Below are 15709 nucleotides of genomic sequence, written 5' to 3' on the forward strand. Positions count from 1 at the left end.
TGATCTACATTGAGAGAAGGGAGAGGGGGCACCTCCAATAGCAGCTGGCTGGGGTGCAGTGATTAATAGGACAGCAAGAGGGAGACAGAGCACCTCCTCTGTTTCCCATAAAAGCATAACTGAGGACTGAGCATCGGAAAGCCGCATGAACGGTGGCTGGATGAGTTGCAGCGCTTGATAACTTAGCTCCTCTGTTTGCCCTGAAACATGAATCAGGACAAACAGAGGGCTGAGCACTGGAAAGCTGCATACCAGCGATGACACCCAGCAGCTGGATGGAATGCAGCACTCAGTTACTTAGCTCCTCTGTGTGCCCTGAAAGATTAATCAGGACATTGGTGATGGGAATGTTGCACTGGTGATGGGTGGTGTTCTTTACATGATTGAAACCCAAACACAATCATATATGTAATCAAGGTGTTTAAATAAAATGAAATATATTAAATAAATAATTTAATAATACAAAAGAGTATTAGATAACCACTAACATAAAATGACAAAAAATAGATCTAACAGAAATTATAAATATAACATATATTTGAAATAATAATACAAAAGACATACATGAAGACATTTGGTATCTCAGAGTATATAATTATACCATTGCTCAAAATCAATGTCCAGAGTATTTTCATTTATTAAAATACTTATATACAGATATAAATATAGCACCATAATGTAAAACAATTATATAACTACTTTAACTCATCTATTTGTGTGTTGGCTCATAATTAGCCTAGATGCATTATAAATGCACTTAAATAACAGCTACCAATAGTCATAAAGTTTATTCTGGCTTCTTTTTTTATTTTTGTTTTAGGAACACACCAGGCTGTGCTCAGGGGTTGCTCTGCACTTAGGAATTATTCCTGGCAGTGCTTAGTAGAGCACATAGGATGCCAGGGAACAAACCTAGGTTGGGGCATACAAGGAAAGTATACCAGCTGCTGTACTATCTCTCCAACTCCAAGATGCTAGCTTCTTGTGTGTGTTTGTGTGTGTACATATACATATATATGGGTACAAAATATAAAATCAAGTATAATTTAAATACACATTAAACCTGAGTTAAGTAAACTTATTCATCAAAAATATCAATTTTTACAATTTATACTTGTTACAAGTATAATTGGTAACAGTTTATGTTTCAAATATTCTTACATACAAATATTAGTACTACCATCTCCAAATGATAAAGTATAATAGGTAATACTTTTATTTGTTTTACCTACACATTTTTTAGACAAATTGTAAAATCTTATTTTTTTATAAAATAAGTTTAACAATTTATCCAAACATTGTTACATAGGAAGTTTTAAGAAACTGTAAATAATTCTTAATGCTTTCATTTTGATTCTCCGACTTTTCAAGACTATGTTGTATTTCTTTCAAACATACTTCCTGATGTTGTACTTTCTAAATAAAAAAGAAATAAAAGATAATCAGTAATGATGAACAGATTAAAGGACAGTCATAGTATAAAGTTTATATATGCAAGAATTGAATATGACTCACTTTCTATAAGAAAGAATTCTAACATTGGATGTGCTTACTAGTAATTTACCTTAGAGCTCACTTCAATAATCCAAAACCGTGGCCAGAGAGATAGTACAGAAGGTTAAGCTATTTCCCTTATACTTAGCAGACCTGGGTTCCATCCCCAGCATGGCTTATGTCTGAAGACCCCTGTCAGAAGTAGCCCCCTGAGCATAGCTGAGTGTGATATGATAGCCCCATCCCTGTCCCCCCTCAAAGAGCCAGAATAACTAAAACACACACATATATACCACAGATTTCAGATTTATCTCTACTCTTATTAGTTTGATATACATTCTTTTCACCCCAAAAGAGTACATAGGTAACATGATAAACTCAGTAGGTTTTATTTTAAACCATTAAAATTAGTTTGTATTGCATTAGACACATCTTTTAATGCTAATTTTTATTTTCTCTGTAAAAATTGTATTATAAAACTTATATCTTAGTAGTTTAATAGTTTGGGTTTTTTTGGATTTTTTGGCTCACACTCTGCAGTACTCAGGGGTTACTCCTGTCTCTGGGCTCAGAAATCTCTCCTCGCAGGCACAGGGGACCATATAGGATACCGGAATTCAAACTACCATCCATCCTGGATCAGCTGTGTGCAAGGCAAATGCCCTACCATTGTGCTATCTCTTTGGCTCCTTGCAATTTAATATAATTTATATCACAGAAATAGTTTTGCTGTTTTGAAAACTGTTGACACTCTGATTTTGATAATATAGTTTTAATTTTTAAAGATTCTTTAAAAAATAAAGAGATCTTACTATTCTGATTGTTCTTTATTTGAGGAAAATTTTTTAAATATTCAATTTTATATAAAATTTTAAGTAGATGTTCACTGACAATAATCTAGAGAGTCAAGCTTTCAGCTAAAATATGGGTACTTTGAGAAATCCTTTCTTTGCTTTCTATAAGGTTTTCAATGACACATGACCAATTATTTTGAAACTCAGTGATGTCTTTCAGAATAGAGAGTAATAGAAATAATATGCTAGACTGAGCTTTACAAAGTCACAGACATAATTATTATTAATGATTTTCATGGAACATCAATTTTATACAACAAATTTTATCAGTAAATATTAATAAGCACAATCTTTTTGGAGTACAGTGCAAAATGTGAATGAATTTTAAAGTATTAATAAGATTGAAGTAGTGTTGGTTTTCAGGAAGGTTATCCAAAAGTAAGCTGCTAAGGATGCTGATGTGTGGGCAAGCACCCTTCCAACCTTTCTCAGGCACAACTGGGTAGACCTGGAGAAAAGGGCTGCACTGTAAGATGCTCAGGATAGAATGAGACAGGCTCTCTGGGTGCTGAAAATCAGTCAGGACTGATTTTAAGACATATGTAAAATTTAATATTGGGTTGTCCACTCAACTGCCCCCTGAAGAAGACAGAACACACAAGCCTATTTTCTAACATGGTCTAGAGATTCAAAATTCTAGATATTTGTAAACTACAATAAATATTACCAAGTTTTGTTTTATTTTGTTTCTGGACCACATCTGGAACTACTCAGGTTTATCTAGGCTTTGTATTCTGGAATCGTTCTTGCTGGGGGGGATCAAGGACAGGGGACCATATGAGGTTCTGGGGAATCAAACCAGGGTCAAGTGTGAGAAAGGCAAGCTACCTTACCAGCTGATATATATATGTATATATATATATCATATCATATATATCATATCATATATTTATCCAACTTTCAAATGACCAACTTAAAGAAAATATCAGACCTTAAACTTACTTATTTTTAGTGGACAAGTATTGGAATCATTATAGCAAAACCCACTTCAGCTTGATGTATTTGTATACTTTTTCAATTTCTCTACAATTACAGATAGAGCATCATACATATAATCAGAAACTCTTGACAGTGAGTGAAAATAAAAAAGCTCAGAAACAAAGGAATGACCTGCACTAAATTAAAAGTGACAAATGTTTTGTTCTGATTCAACTGCAATGGAACTTTGGATAGCAATAAAATTAAACTAATAGACTTGCCAAAAATCACTTCACTTTTGAACCTTTCAGGTTTCCAACATTTTAGACATTTGCGAATGAAAAAAAAATAGTTTTATAGTTTCCAGTTCTTAGGAAAATAAATTATCATTATTTTCTATGTCACTGTAAACTAGTTTTCAAGCAATTTAATCACCATGAATATTTTAAGGTCTCACAGTACCTTTTATCAGTTGACTGTTTTATGAATATTTAGAAACAAACATTAAAGTCCTAATCAAAAAAAGCCAATTTGGTATTCTCATTTCATGGCTGGTAGACCAAAGCAACCATCACATTTGCAGATATAAGAATACTTAATATTTACTTAGCATCAAGTTATAATTTTCTATAATGTAACAATCAATATTCCAGACATATTTAAAAATATAATTCATGATAAGTTTCAGTTGATTTTATCTTTAACAATGAAATATTCACATCATAAAGAAAATAAGTAGTTTATACCTATAACTTTAATTAAAATATTAAAATATCATGCAAAAGTCATATGATAGAAGCTACCAAGAATGCAAGAGGCCATTTCTCTGGTATAAGCCTGACATTTTTATTTTTTATAATTTATATCATTCATTTTTAAGATTATCAGCAAAGTAATATTCTTGACTTCCCTCACTTTTTACTTTATTTAATAACCATGCCACATGGTATTAATATTCAATAAATGTTAACTTATTTTTAATGAAAATCTATTAAGTCACATGAATACTTACACTATTCATGCTGTAGACAAGTTGATTTTGCTCTTCATTTTTCTTTCTAAGCTCAGTCTCCAGATCTAATATTTTAACTTGCAAAGCCTTCTCTCTGGAAGACATTCTCTCTCTTTCTTCAGATACCTATAATTTTCATTGAAAGAGTAAAATAACTCAATTTAGTAATGTATTACTTGAAATGACTATATCATTCTTTTTTCTAAATAGATATTAATTTGATGCTAGACAAATAATCAGAACATGTTTAAAGATGTTCTATCATGGGGCCAGATAGAGACAATGGGTAAGGCACTTATCTTGACCTTGCTGACCAGATTTAATCCCTGACATCCTAAATGGTCCCAATTCCTGAGGGCAGAGCCAGGAATAAATCCTACATATTTCCAGGTGTAATCCAAAACCAAAACCAAAACAAATAAAAAATGATGTTCTATCTTGAGGAGGTTGTATACTTATGTGCACCTATAATATATTAATCTCTGTCTAGCATTATTCAGTCCTACTGACTGTGCAAAACTTTCTGCAGTATAAGTATGTGTAAAATTAGCTTAACATAAAAGAGGTATATTAATATCTAAGATATATAAAGTACTGACAGAACAGAACAAGAAAAATCTAACCCCATCAAAAAATGGGGGGGGGGGGATAAATAGACATTTCCTCAAAGAAGAAATAAAGATGGCCAAAAGGCATATGAAAAAATGTTCCACATCATTAATCATCATCAGGGAGATGCAATTCAAAACAACAATGAAATATCATCTCACATCACAGAGAATGGAACACATCACAAAAAATAAACAAGAACAACCACTGCTGGCATGGATGTGGGAGAAAGAAGCTCTCATTCACTGTTGGTGAGAAAACAATATGAATAATCCTTAAAAAACTGGAAATTGAGCTTCCTATGATCCAGCAATACCACTCTTAAGGATATACCCTAGGAACACAAAAATACAAGACAAATATGATCTCTGCACTCTATGTTCATCACAACACTATTTACAATTTACAATAGCCAGAATCTGGAAGCAACCCAGGTACCCAACAACAGATGAATGGCTAAAGAAACTGGGTGTATCTACACAATGGAATAATATGCAGCCACTAGAAATAATATGATGTCATAAATTTTGCTTATATATGGATAGACATGGAGAGTATTATGCTGAGTGAAATGAGTCAGAGAGAGGGATAAACAGAATAATCTCACTCATCTCTTGAATATAAGAAAAAAAGACAGTGTGACGATGATATCCAGATATAATAGAGATGAAAATCAGGAGGATCAACCCATCCTAGGTAGCTTGTCACAAAGAATGAAGAGTGCAGTTAAAGTAGATAAATTCTAATATGAAAAGGATGTTCATGGCACCCCTTATTTGCAGTATTACAAACCATATGTCACAAAAGAGAGAGGGGACAGAGAGTGGGAGAGAAGCAAGCGGGAGAGAGTGGGTAGGAGGAAAGAGAATCAAGGAGAGTGAAAGAGAAGCTGTTGATATTGGTGGCAGGAAACACACACTGGTGAAGATTATAATTCATTGCATGGCTGTAATTTATAATGAACAACTTTATCTGTGAAAAAAACTGTTTTATGAAACAAACCTTGTACCTACGGTGTTTAAATAAAAATGAATTAAAAAAAAAGATGTATATATTTTCACTACTCTGCAATCATGTATGTTTTCCCAAATGCTATATTTTTGTAACATACTGGAACAAATTGCATGTTTTAGTGTACATATATTTATCATGTTGTCTAGAGCAGCGGTGAAGCCTAAGAACTCATTCTGGTTACATTCCAATGCTGATTATAGACTTGGATAACTAGTACTGAAAGCAAAAGAGTGACGCATGCGCGCACACACACATGCGCACACACACACACACACACACACACACACACACACACACACACACACACTCCTCTCTCTGTCTCACCCTACTTCCCTCCCTCCCTCTTTCCCTCCCTCCCTCCCTCCTTCCCTCCCTCCCTCCAAGCAAATAAAACGTGTTTTTTCGTTCACTTTCAAAGAGATTCGAATTTGAGCTTACATTATTCCTTTGCATGTTTTATTTTATTTTATTTTATTTCATTTTGGTTTGGGGCCACCTCTAGCAGTGCTCAGGAGTTAACCCGGCTCGGTGTTCAAGGAACATTCCTGATGGGAGTTTGGTGGACCATATAGGACGGCAAGGATTGAACCAGGGTCAGTTGCATGCAAGACAAGCACCTTACCCACTGTATTATCTCTCCAGCCCCATTCTTGGCAGGTTTAACCACAAAGTCTAACTTAGCTTAATCTTTCCAAGAATTCATATCTGTGGGAGTCTATTTACAAGAATGTTAGGATGGAACTTTAAGGATTAGAGAGGAAACACAGAGTCTAATATAAAAGAAAGAAACCTGTCTAACTGAACTATAATGGCCTAATTCTAAGTTATAGGATAAACTGATTTACAAAGATTTCTTCTGTATAAATTGTGTATAAATTCACATACTCTGAATGAGGAATGCTGGCAGAACTCAGAACAAATACCCATGTCCTTTAGACTTTGCTCCGTATGGACTTTGGTTACAGTACACTGACAGCCGTGAGAGAAAGCAGAGGACTGATACATCTCTGAAGACTTGAATACTTTGGGGAAGAAATTTTAGAATTCCTAGTAGCTCCAAAATCTATTTAGGGCAAATCCATAATAAAGTTATTTACTATCCTCAAAGATAAGTGAGTTGAGAAATCTGGATTAAATTTCTACCACTTACTTACATTTCACCACTTAGCTTCTATTCCATTGTGTTTGTTTCTTTTATTTATTTCTGGTTTAGTTTTGGGGATACACCAGAAATTATTCATGATTCTGCACTCAGTGATCACTTCTGCTGGGACTCAGGGGACCTAATGGAATACCAGGAGTTGAATATGGGTAAACTATTTTCAAGGCAAGCCCTCTACTCTCTGTATTATCACTCTGTCCCCCAATATGTGTTCCTATAAATCAGTTAAGCTGGTTTTCAGGAGTCAAAAGAAATCATTATATGTATTTGGCTCATATAAGAGTCATAGTTGAAGGATTTCTGATAGGATATGACATTGTCATTAAAAAGGCGTGAGAAATATTATAGGTGAAAGTGTTTAGGTAGGAAGATTCAACATTTGATATGGGACATATTATTTTAGATGTTTCTATTAAGTGGAGACATGAATAATTAATAAAAATATAAACTTATATTCAAGGGAATGAGAGATAAACATGTAAGAAATACTATGGGTATAGACAAATAGACAATCTCTCATTACCATCACTTAATCCTATCAAGGAAACTAATCATACCATTTTTATGAAACTGTAGATGTATCTTATCCTAAAAGTGTTCAAGTCAGAATTCAAATCTAGTTTCTATTATTCTCCAAAGCTCATGATTCATTCTTACAATATTATCATTTCAAGAGATTTAATATATTTTATTCTTCTTAGGTTCTTCCTGAAACATTTCCTTTACTAAGTACTCCTGTGTGCCTTTCCCTCCCTTTATCACAGCACTTACATGTTGGATGGCAATTATTTGTCCACCTACTTATAACTCACTGAACCCTGAGTTATTGAGTCCTGAGGAAAGGCGTTTAGGTGCTCGGCTTTAAATGCATTATCATTTTCATGCTTAACAGAATACCTGATAAAGTGAGACCAACCAAATGAATTCAACTGCAACTTAGTTCTTGGATGTATTTACACAACAGAATTTGCCCAAAAAAAGGGAGTTGAGCTTTAACAGTTTACTTACCCTGACCAAACCAAATATATTCAATAATTGGTATCTTGGAGCGGTTCTAAAAAAAATTGTGGGGGAGGAAATTTCAAATTATTTGCCATCTTTACCCTTCACTGTGCCCATCATTATTTATCTAGTGCAGTAACTCTGGATCAGTAACATGTCTGTTTATTTCTAAAAAAAAACGTAGGTAAAGAACAAAAGTGTAATTACTCCCTTCACCCTATCATCAGGATGAAACATTAACTGTAGGTTTGGCAAGATGAGATAGTCTGTTTAAAAAGAGGACTTTTGGGTAAACTAATTAAAAAGTTTCTAAGTAAAGGCCATCTGTACCTTTTGTCTTCCTTCTTCTAAAGCAGCTTCCAGCTGTCTGGCCAATGCTGTGTACTCTGCAGATTTCTCTTTAAACTTGAGATTGCTATGCTTAAGACACTCTTCTTGGTTTGCTAGCTTTTCTTCAAGCTTCTTATTTTCTTCATCCATTTGCTCTAATTTTCTTTGTACAGAAAATATGTACTTAAAAATTAGAGAATATAGAGAAAAATGTAGCAATAATTTGAAACAATTTCATACTTACTTTTTAAGGTTTTCACACTTCAACTGAATAAGATAATTTTCTTCTTCCAGAGAAAGCTTTGTCAAAAGTTTTTGATTTTCATTTACCTGAAATTTATTTTTAAATAGCTTTAGTTTCTTTATAATAACTTTCAAATAACCTATATACATCACTACTAGAAACAGTACAGTGAGAAACCAAGAAATATTACACTGTTATAGCAACTTACATACCTAATAGTTTTAAAACACAAGACCCTCACTAAAGTTTGAAAATTCTTTCAACAGTTAAACCAGCCTGAAAAGAATTTACAGAAAAATAAATATATTATCAAGTAAATATAAAGAGTTAAGAAAAAATTAATCTCATTGTTCAATGTTGGAGGTGACTTTTAGAGCTTTGTCTTTCACACACACACACACACACACACACACACACACACACACACCACATATATATTATATATAAGACAGATAATTGAACATCTGTGAAATTTTTACTAAGTAAAAAATAAATTTTCTAAGAAGCAAAATACAATAACTCATAGTTACATTTGCCCATGACAAGGAAACATGGTTCCCTTTGCTGCCACATAGTGAGAATGAATGAGAGGCATTCTGACCACCAGTGTTACCGTCCCTCACCCCTGTTTCTAGCATGCATCCCATATCTCCCTCCTTTACCCCCCCCCCTAAAATGCTAGTGTAACTGTTCCTCACTTGTACAGCTTGTTGTAAATTGGGTACTGATTCTGTTGTTGTTGAATATGGGTTTGGTGTTCAAGTGTCACCATTTTTATTTCCACTAAATGTTAAATAGGATGCAGTTCAAAACAAAAGCTCAAGCTATATTTGGTAGATAGGACATCATTTTTAAAACTATTTTTTGCAAATAAAGAAATTGCTGCCATCATTAGAAGTACATCTTTGAAAAAATTGGTTCATTATAGAAAATTATTAATGCCAAAAGTATTAGGCACAGGCTTAGGAGTTTATTGTATGATAAATCACAGGTATAAGGGAGCAAGAAAAGTGCATATTCGATAAATCAATTGAGAATTATACCAGTGCTTATTAGAATTTTTTCTTTATTAAACATTGAGGTGGTATCTATGGGATTGATGGCAAAACCTCAAACATGCAAGGCAAATGCTCTCCTACTGAGCTGAATTTCAACTCGTATGAATTTTTAATTTTCAAGGTAAATTACAATAGATTAGTTAATCTGATGTCTAAAAAGAGACATCTAAAAGCAAAGTGTTGCTTTCTCTTACATTGTACTCATGTGGCCTAATCACAATTTGTACAAATAAATCATGAATTAAATATATTTTAAATTATTTTTATTAAAATACCATGATTTGAAAAGCTATAGTTAGTACAATTGTTTCAGGCATATAATGTCACAACACCAGTGCGACCCTCCCTCCACCAATGTTTACTCCCAACCTAAAATATTAACAAACTTAACAGACACATAAGAAGATTACTTTTTATAATTGCTCAGTCCAACAAAATTTAAAATAATAGCAAAAAAAATTCACAGAAAATAACTGAAAGTCCGTGTGTAAATCAGGAAATTTGAATGACCAAATTTTCCTATAAAATATTTTTTAAAAAGCTTAGAAAATACTAAACAGCCTACATAAAATGGATATTTCAGTATCTGATTTAGATGGGAATATATATTCTTTTTTTTTTTTTTTTTTTTTTTTTTTTGGTTTTTGGGCCACACCCTGTGATGCTCAGGGGTTACTCCTGGCTATGCGCTCAGAAGTTGCTCCTGGCTTCTTGGGGGACCATATGGGATGCCGGGGGATCGAACCGTGGTCCGTCCTAGGCTAGCGCAGGCACCTTACCTCCAGCGCCACCGCCCGGCCCCGGGAATATATATTCTATGTGGACACACATATGCATGGATGTACATATTTTAAACACTGACACGAGTGCCCTCAACTGGTGAAATCATTCCAAAGAGTTTCTTAGCACAACTAGCAAGAATCAGAAAGATGCTGAACACCTGGCCCTGCAGCTCCCTAACGGTGTATGCTTGGGCTGCACATCTCCCCTGGAACTGCTGCAGACTCTCCTGACACTTCTGATGCTTCTGTTCAGTTGCAGTCAGGGACGTGTAAACACGCTCTAACTCCTTCACATGAGTCTCCATCTGGCCTCTCATCTATGTCATGGCATTAGGAAATAAGTGCAAGGTCACACATTCAGCATTAATGTTTTCAGTCTCATCTTAAATACTAGACATACATGCTTGTAACTATTTCAGGTCCAATGCTTTTTTCAACATATCCAACCCTCATGAGCACAAACTTAAAGACTACTTTCTGAAAACTTCTATTTCAAGATTAAGCAATTTTCATAAAAGTTTGCTAAGTAAATGAATATAGGATAGACAATAGCTTGCAGAAGGATGTTATACTAAGAGGAAGCAAGCCTTTCAAATCCTGTCAAACCTTTTAAATCCATGTCATTCCCAGCAAAGCTGAGTAAGAGCTTCCTACTATCTGTCCATTAGTTCTAAACTGACGGTCACTTTCAGTAACTCCTTTGTGTAAACTAGGTATTTTATTTATTTACTGTCAAGAATTTGTTGAGATCATATCTAGGACCTCCCCTATAAGGCTTGTACTTTACCATGGAACCAAAATACCCTGGGCCCCAGATATTTAAAAATTAAAGCAGTCTTACTTTATTAATTTTTGTTTCAGTAGGTGTTACTATACATTATTATTTCAAGATAACAGATACCAGTTTTATTACAGTGTAATTTGATTAATAAAATCTCTCTAATTTTAACTCTAATAATCTCTGAGGCTACTGAAATTTCTTACAGTAGCACTTCTGTAGAGCCTTAACAAGAAGCCAACTTAAGATGTGCTTTTACTACTGACAAATAAACATACAACAGTTAGATTGTTCATAAAAAGGAAAACAAGAATTGGACTCCTGTGTCTGAGACTTGGAATGCTAAGAGCTACTGTGTGGCATCTGGAATTCTTGATGACAAAGGAGAAGACTAGAACAAAGCACAGTTCTGGGTCTCTGTGCATGGAACAGCCCATGAGAAAACCAGAGACTTTAAAAAATAGAAGAGGGGAAAACAGTCATTAGAAAACAGCTTTTTCTCATTCAGTATCAGAAGAAAACACTGGGACTTCACAATATCTGCCAAAAGACTCCTACCCCCATGTGCCTTTTGAACAGGGGTTTGATTTATTTTTCCTGACAGTGTTCCCAAGCATAGGAGGCATTTGCATTGGTATGTCTCATGAGAAAAAAGACCATATGATAGAAAAATTCTTTTTCACTCCCTCCAGCATGCTAAAAATTAATAAAAAGTAATTTTAAGAAATCTGTAGTTGCAAACTTGATGGGCTATCTTATACCTTAGTTCCTGATGAAGAAAGAACCTTTTCACATTCATGTCTCACTCTCTCAACCCAAAAATCCAGGGCAAATCAGAGTCACCTCATTATGCTGGGATGAAATTGTTCACTAATATTCCATAGCCTATCCAGCTGGAGGTGTTAGCACCCTGTGACTTACTGCTTCCTTAAAACAATATGAAAAGATCTGAAAAAGAAATGCACTTTCATTTAAAAACTCAAAAATATTCACAAAAACATCAAAACATGCCAATATTGGCCTTCCTCTCATTTTGTTAAAATAGACTGAATAAAAGGAAATGATGATGTTTTTTAAATATTTTCTTCCAAAACACCAGCTAGCATAAAATCCTTATTTTGCTTTATTGACAGATTTACTACCAAAAAAGTTCAATTAAAAAATAAGAGGTATTCAAATTTGCGTATTTATGGTTGGCAAGGCTTGGTGATAAATAATCATTTTTAAGGATACATAAATCTGTTCTTGTATCAAAAAATTTTAAATTTGTACCATTTTCCAAGTATTAAGGAAAAATTGAAAACACATTCGTACAAATAACATTTCAAGCCTGGAAGAAACATTATTTCTTCAGAAAACAAACTTCTACAAAGAGTGAGAACAGATATTTCTTCCAAGGTATGATTTACCAAAAAAAGGGGAAAAAAATCCATATAATCCTTATAAAGCATAAGACATACAAAAAAACCTTATCATTTACAACTTCAAACTTACTTTCTCCAACTTTTTAGTTTTCCTTTTAGTTATTTGTTTTTTTTCATGTAACAATTTTTCACATCTACTTTTGACCATTCCTGCTGCTTCTTGCAACTTTTGTATCTGAAAATAAAAGTAATAAAGTATTTTATTATGATGATCACAGTATATAATAAAAGCTAAAAATTTGGATTTTCAATTTTGATACCACAATATGCTTAATAAATGTTATTTTTTATTTTAGCATGAAAGTCAAGCAATTTTCCACTCTATACCACAATCCTTTTATAGTTTACTATATTTTTCATCAAAACTTTCAGCTCTAAACATGATGGAAATAAGGTCAAGTTCAGGACAATGACTCTGTAATTAATGAGTAGTTATCCAACCTACTCCAATTCCAATTATTTTACTTCCCCCTCAAAAAAGAATCAACTCAAAAAGTATATACATGTGCATTTTTTAAATATAATGTCCAGAATCTAGAATGCTACCAATCATGGGAGTTTTAATCAATTATTCTGATTAATTGGCTTCAAAAAGAATACAATCTATAAGTTATTGGTACTCAGGTGAAGAGTGTGAAAAATTTGATAGTAAAATGTAAGTAAATCACAAAAAGATTGTGATGTACAGTATATTTATCCTTCATTCTTGCCTGTGGCTTAGATGCTATACTTTAACTGAATGTCTCAGATCCTTTTTCTCATTGAAACAAATACAATTCCTTCTAAATTATCTACATAACTAAGCTTTTCCTTGAGTTTGTATCCTAACTTCATTTTAACTTTTTGGAGTTATTGGGAATTGAAGCCACATGCAAACTCTACCATGAAATTATTCTTTAATTTGGCCTTTCTTTAAATAAAATTGACCAGTCAACCTATCATTCAAGATCCTACATAAATTCTTAAAAAATTTTAAAGTATACTTGAAAAATTTTAGAGTGCATTAATAAAACATAAACAATAATTCATATATTCTTTTTCTTATCTTGATTAACATGTTATTTTCCAGTTTTTTAAATGTATTTTCCAGTTTTTTAACACAAAAAAAATTAATTATACCTTATTTAATGGAGGAGCATTGGGCTTTAATCTTATAAGACAGTTATTCTAAGTCAATACTGTTTAGTTACACAAGACAATAAATATCACCAATAAGATTGTACCTTATACTAATGTAGTTAATTTTAGGTTGAATTAAGAAAGATGTATGAATTAATAGCAAAAGCACCTTCTTAAAATGTATATTGCAAAATAAAAAAGACTATATGATTTACCTTACACCTATAAAATTAATTTTAGTTCTTAATTAATAATATGGAATATTAAGAAATATGTATAAATTCAATAACAGCAAAAGTAGCTACTTAAAAAGATATAAAAAACATTGAATAGAGATATTCTATCACATAATGTTCCTATCTTCTTCAGTTGTTTATTTAGATCAAAATTAATTCAACCCTTAATGTTGCCTAACAAATTTAATAAGCATAAAAATAAATGTAATAGTCACCTGAGTTTTATACTCTTCAACAAGAATCTTCTGTTGTTTTTCTACTTCTTGCAGTTCTAAGAGTTCATTTTCAACAGAAGTAACTTTATCCTTCAAAGTAGCAAGTATAGTCTATAAAGAACACAAAGTAGATTTTTATAAACAATCAGAGATCATTGTACCATAGAGCTATAGAATTAAAAACCAATTTTTTTCAACAAAGGTAATAATTATTACTACATAGAATTACCATCTAAAATTTTTAATTCCAAAATATAAATAGTATTATGAACAATATTAATATATTAATAAATTGCTTAATATTGTTTTAACAATATGTAAAACAATATCAAAACTTAAAATATTTTAAAAAATAATTTTTTAAATAGAAAGCTCATGCTTCTTAGACAGGAAGTTTCAATACTACTAACAGTTTTGTCCAATTTTGCATAAGGCCAAGCTAGGTTAAATCTCCAGCATAAAATCCCCTGAGCCCACCAAGAGTGATACCTGAGCACAGAACCAGGAGTAACCCCTGACCACCACCGGGTGTGGTCCCAAACCAAAACAATAAAATAAAATAAATAAAATTTCAGTACAACTTCAATGTTGGGCCCTCACATTAAACAGCCCCTCATTAGCTTAGAATGGATAGCAGTGTCTCTCCTCCTCACAAACTGATAACAACTGAGTGAAGAAAAATTTTATAAGATTCATTTATAATGTATGTGAAAATACATAGGAACTATTAAGAACAAAAGTCCTGTCTTTATGGAGCATTCCCTTCTCTCATGGAGCATACCCAATGACAGATCAAAACAAATGGCAGATGGACAAAAATAAGTAAATAAAATAAAAGCAAAACAAAACACAACTTAAGAATAAGAGCTGGAGAGATTACAGCAGGTAGTGTTTACCTTACATATAGTAGACCTAGCAATTCATATGGTACCCTGATCCTTTCCAAGAGTGATTCCTGAGCACAAAGCAAGGAGTAACAGCTGAGTGACACAGGGTGTGGTCCAAAAACAAAAAACAAGAATAAAAAAAATAAATATATTATTCTACATGTACTTTGGATAGAAATGACAAGTTGGAGATGGGCCAAAGAATGCAGCTTCCTACTCAGAAAAGGGCTTTTGTGTAAATTAGAAAAAGAAATACCACTCTTTGAGAGAAAAGAAAGAAAATGGTAGGGAAAGCCAGCAAGAAGGCTTAGGAGGCAAGAAAGAGACAAAGGGAGAAAGAAGATGAAGTCAAAGAAGTTAACCAAGAAAACACTGAAGGATTTTCAGCAGAGCAGTGTTAGGGCCTGATTTACAATTTTATAGTAGCACTTTATTGCTACTTTGATTGTTGAATGCAAAGGCAAGGGCAGAACAGAAAGAGTGAAGAAGTCACAATAAGCTTGAGAGATGGTGGTGGTTCAAAGCTACATGGCACAGGTACTGATGAGAAGTGTGACTGATTGGAGGATGA

The 15709-nt window shown here is 33.1% G+C and overlaps 1 protein-coding gene across 2 annotated transcripts in view; it reads right to left on the bottom strand.

The window, feature by feature from the left end:
• Positions 1–1137: 1137 nt before the first annotated feature.
• The window catches only part of ODF2L (outer dense fiber of sperm tails 2 like), a 38285-nt gene continuing 23713 nt past the window's right edge, over positions 1138–15709 (bottom strand). The window contains exons 10-16 of one of the 2 annotated variants that reach the window (XM_049771250.1): positions 14252–14362; positions 12752–12856; positions 10638–10796; positions 8640–8725; positions 8396–8558; positions 4279–4404; positions 1138–1416 (exon numbers count right to left, since the gene is read on the bottom strand). In XM_049771250.1, the coding sequence (XP_049627207.1) occupies positions 1288–1416; positions 4279–4404; positions 8396–8558; positions 8640–8725; positions 10638–10796; positions 12752–12856; positions 14252–14362 (879 nt within the window). In that variant the 3' untranslated portion in view covers positions 1138–1287. The remainder of the gene's footprint in view (positions 1417–4278; positions 4405–8395; positions 8559–8639; positions 8726–10637; positions 10797–12751; positions 12857–14251; positions 14363–15709) is intronic. The other variant, XM_049771251.1, reaches the window with a different exon arrangement.

The sequence above is a fragment of the Suncus etruscus genome, chromosome 4, assembly GCF_024139225.1.
Source record: "Suncus etruscus isolate mSunEtr1 chromosome 4, mSunEtr1.pri.cur, whole genome shotgun sequence".
Lineage (NCBI taxonomy): Eukaryota > Metazoa > Chordata > Mammalia > Eulipotyphla > Soricidae > Suncus > Suncus etruscus.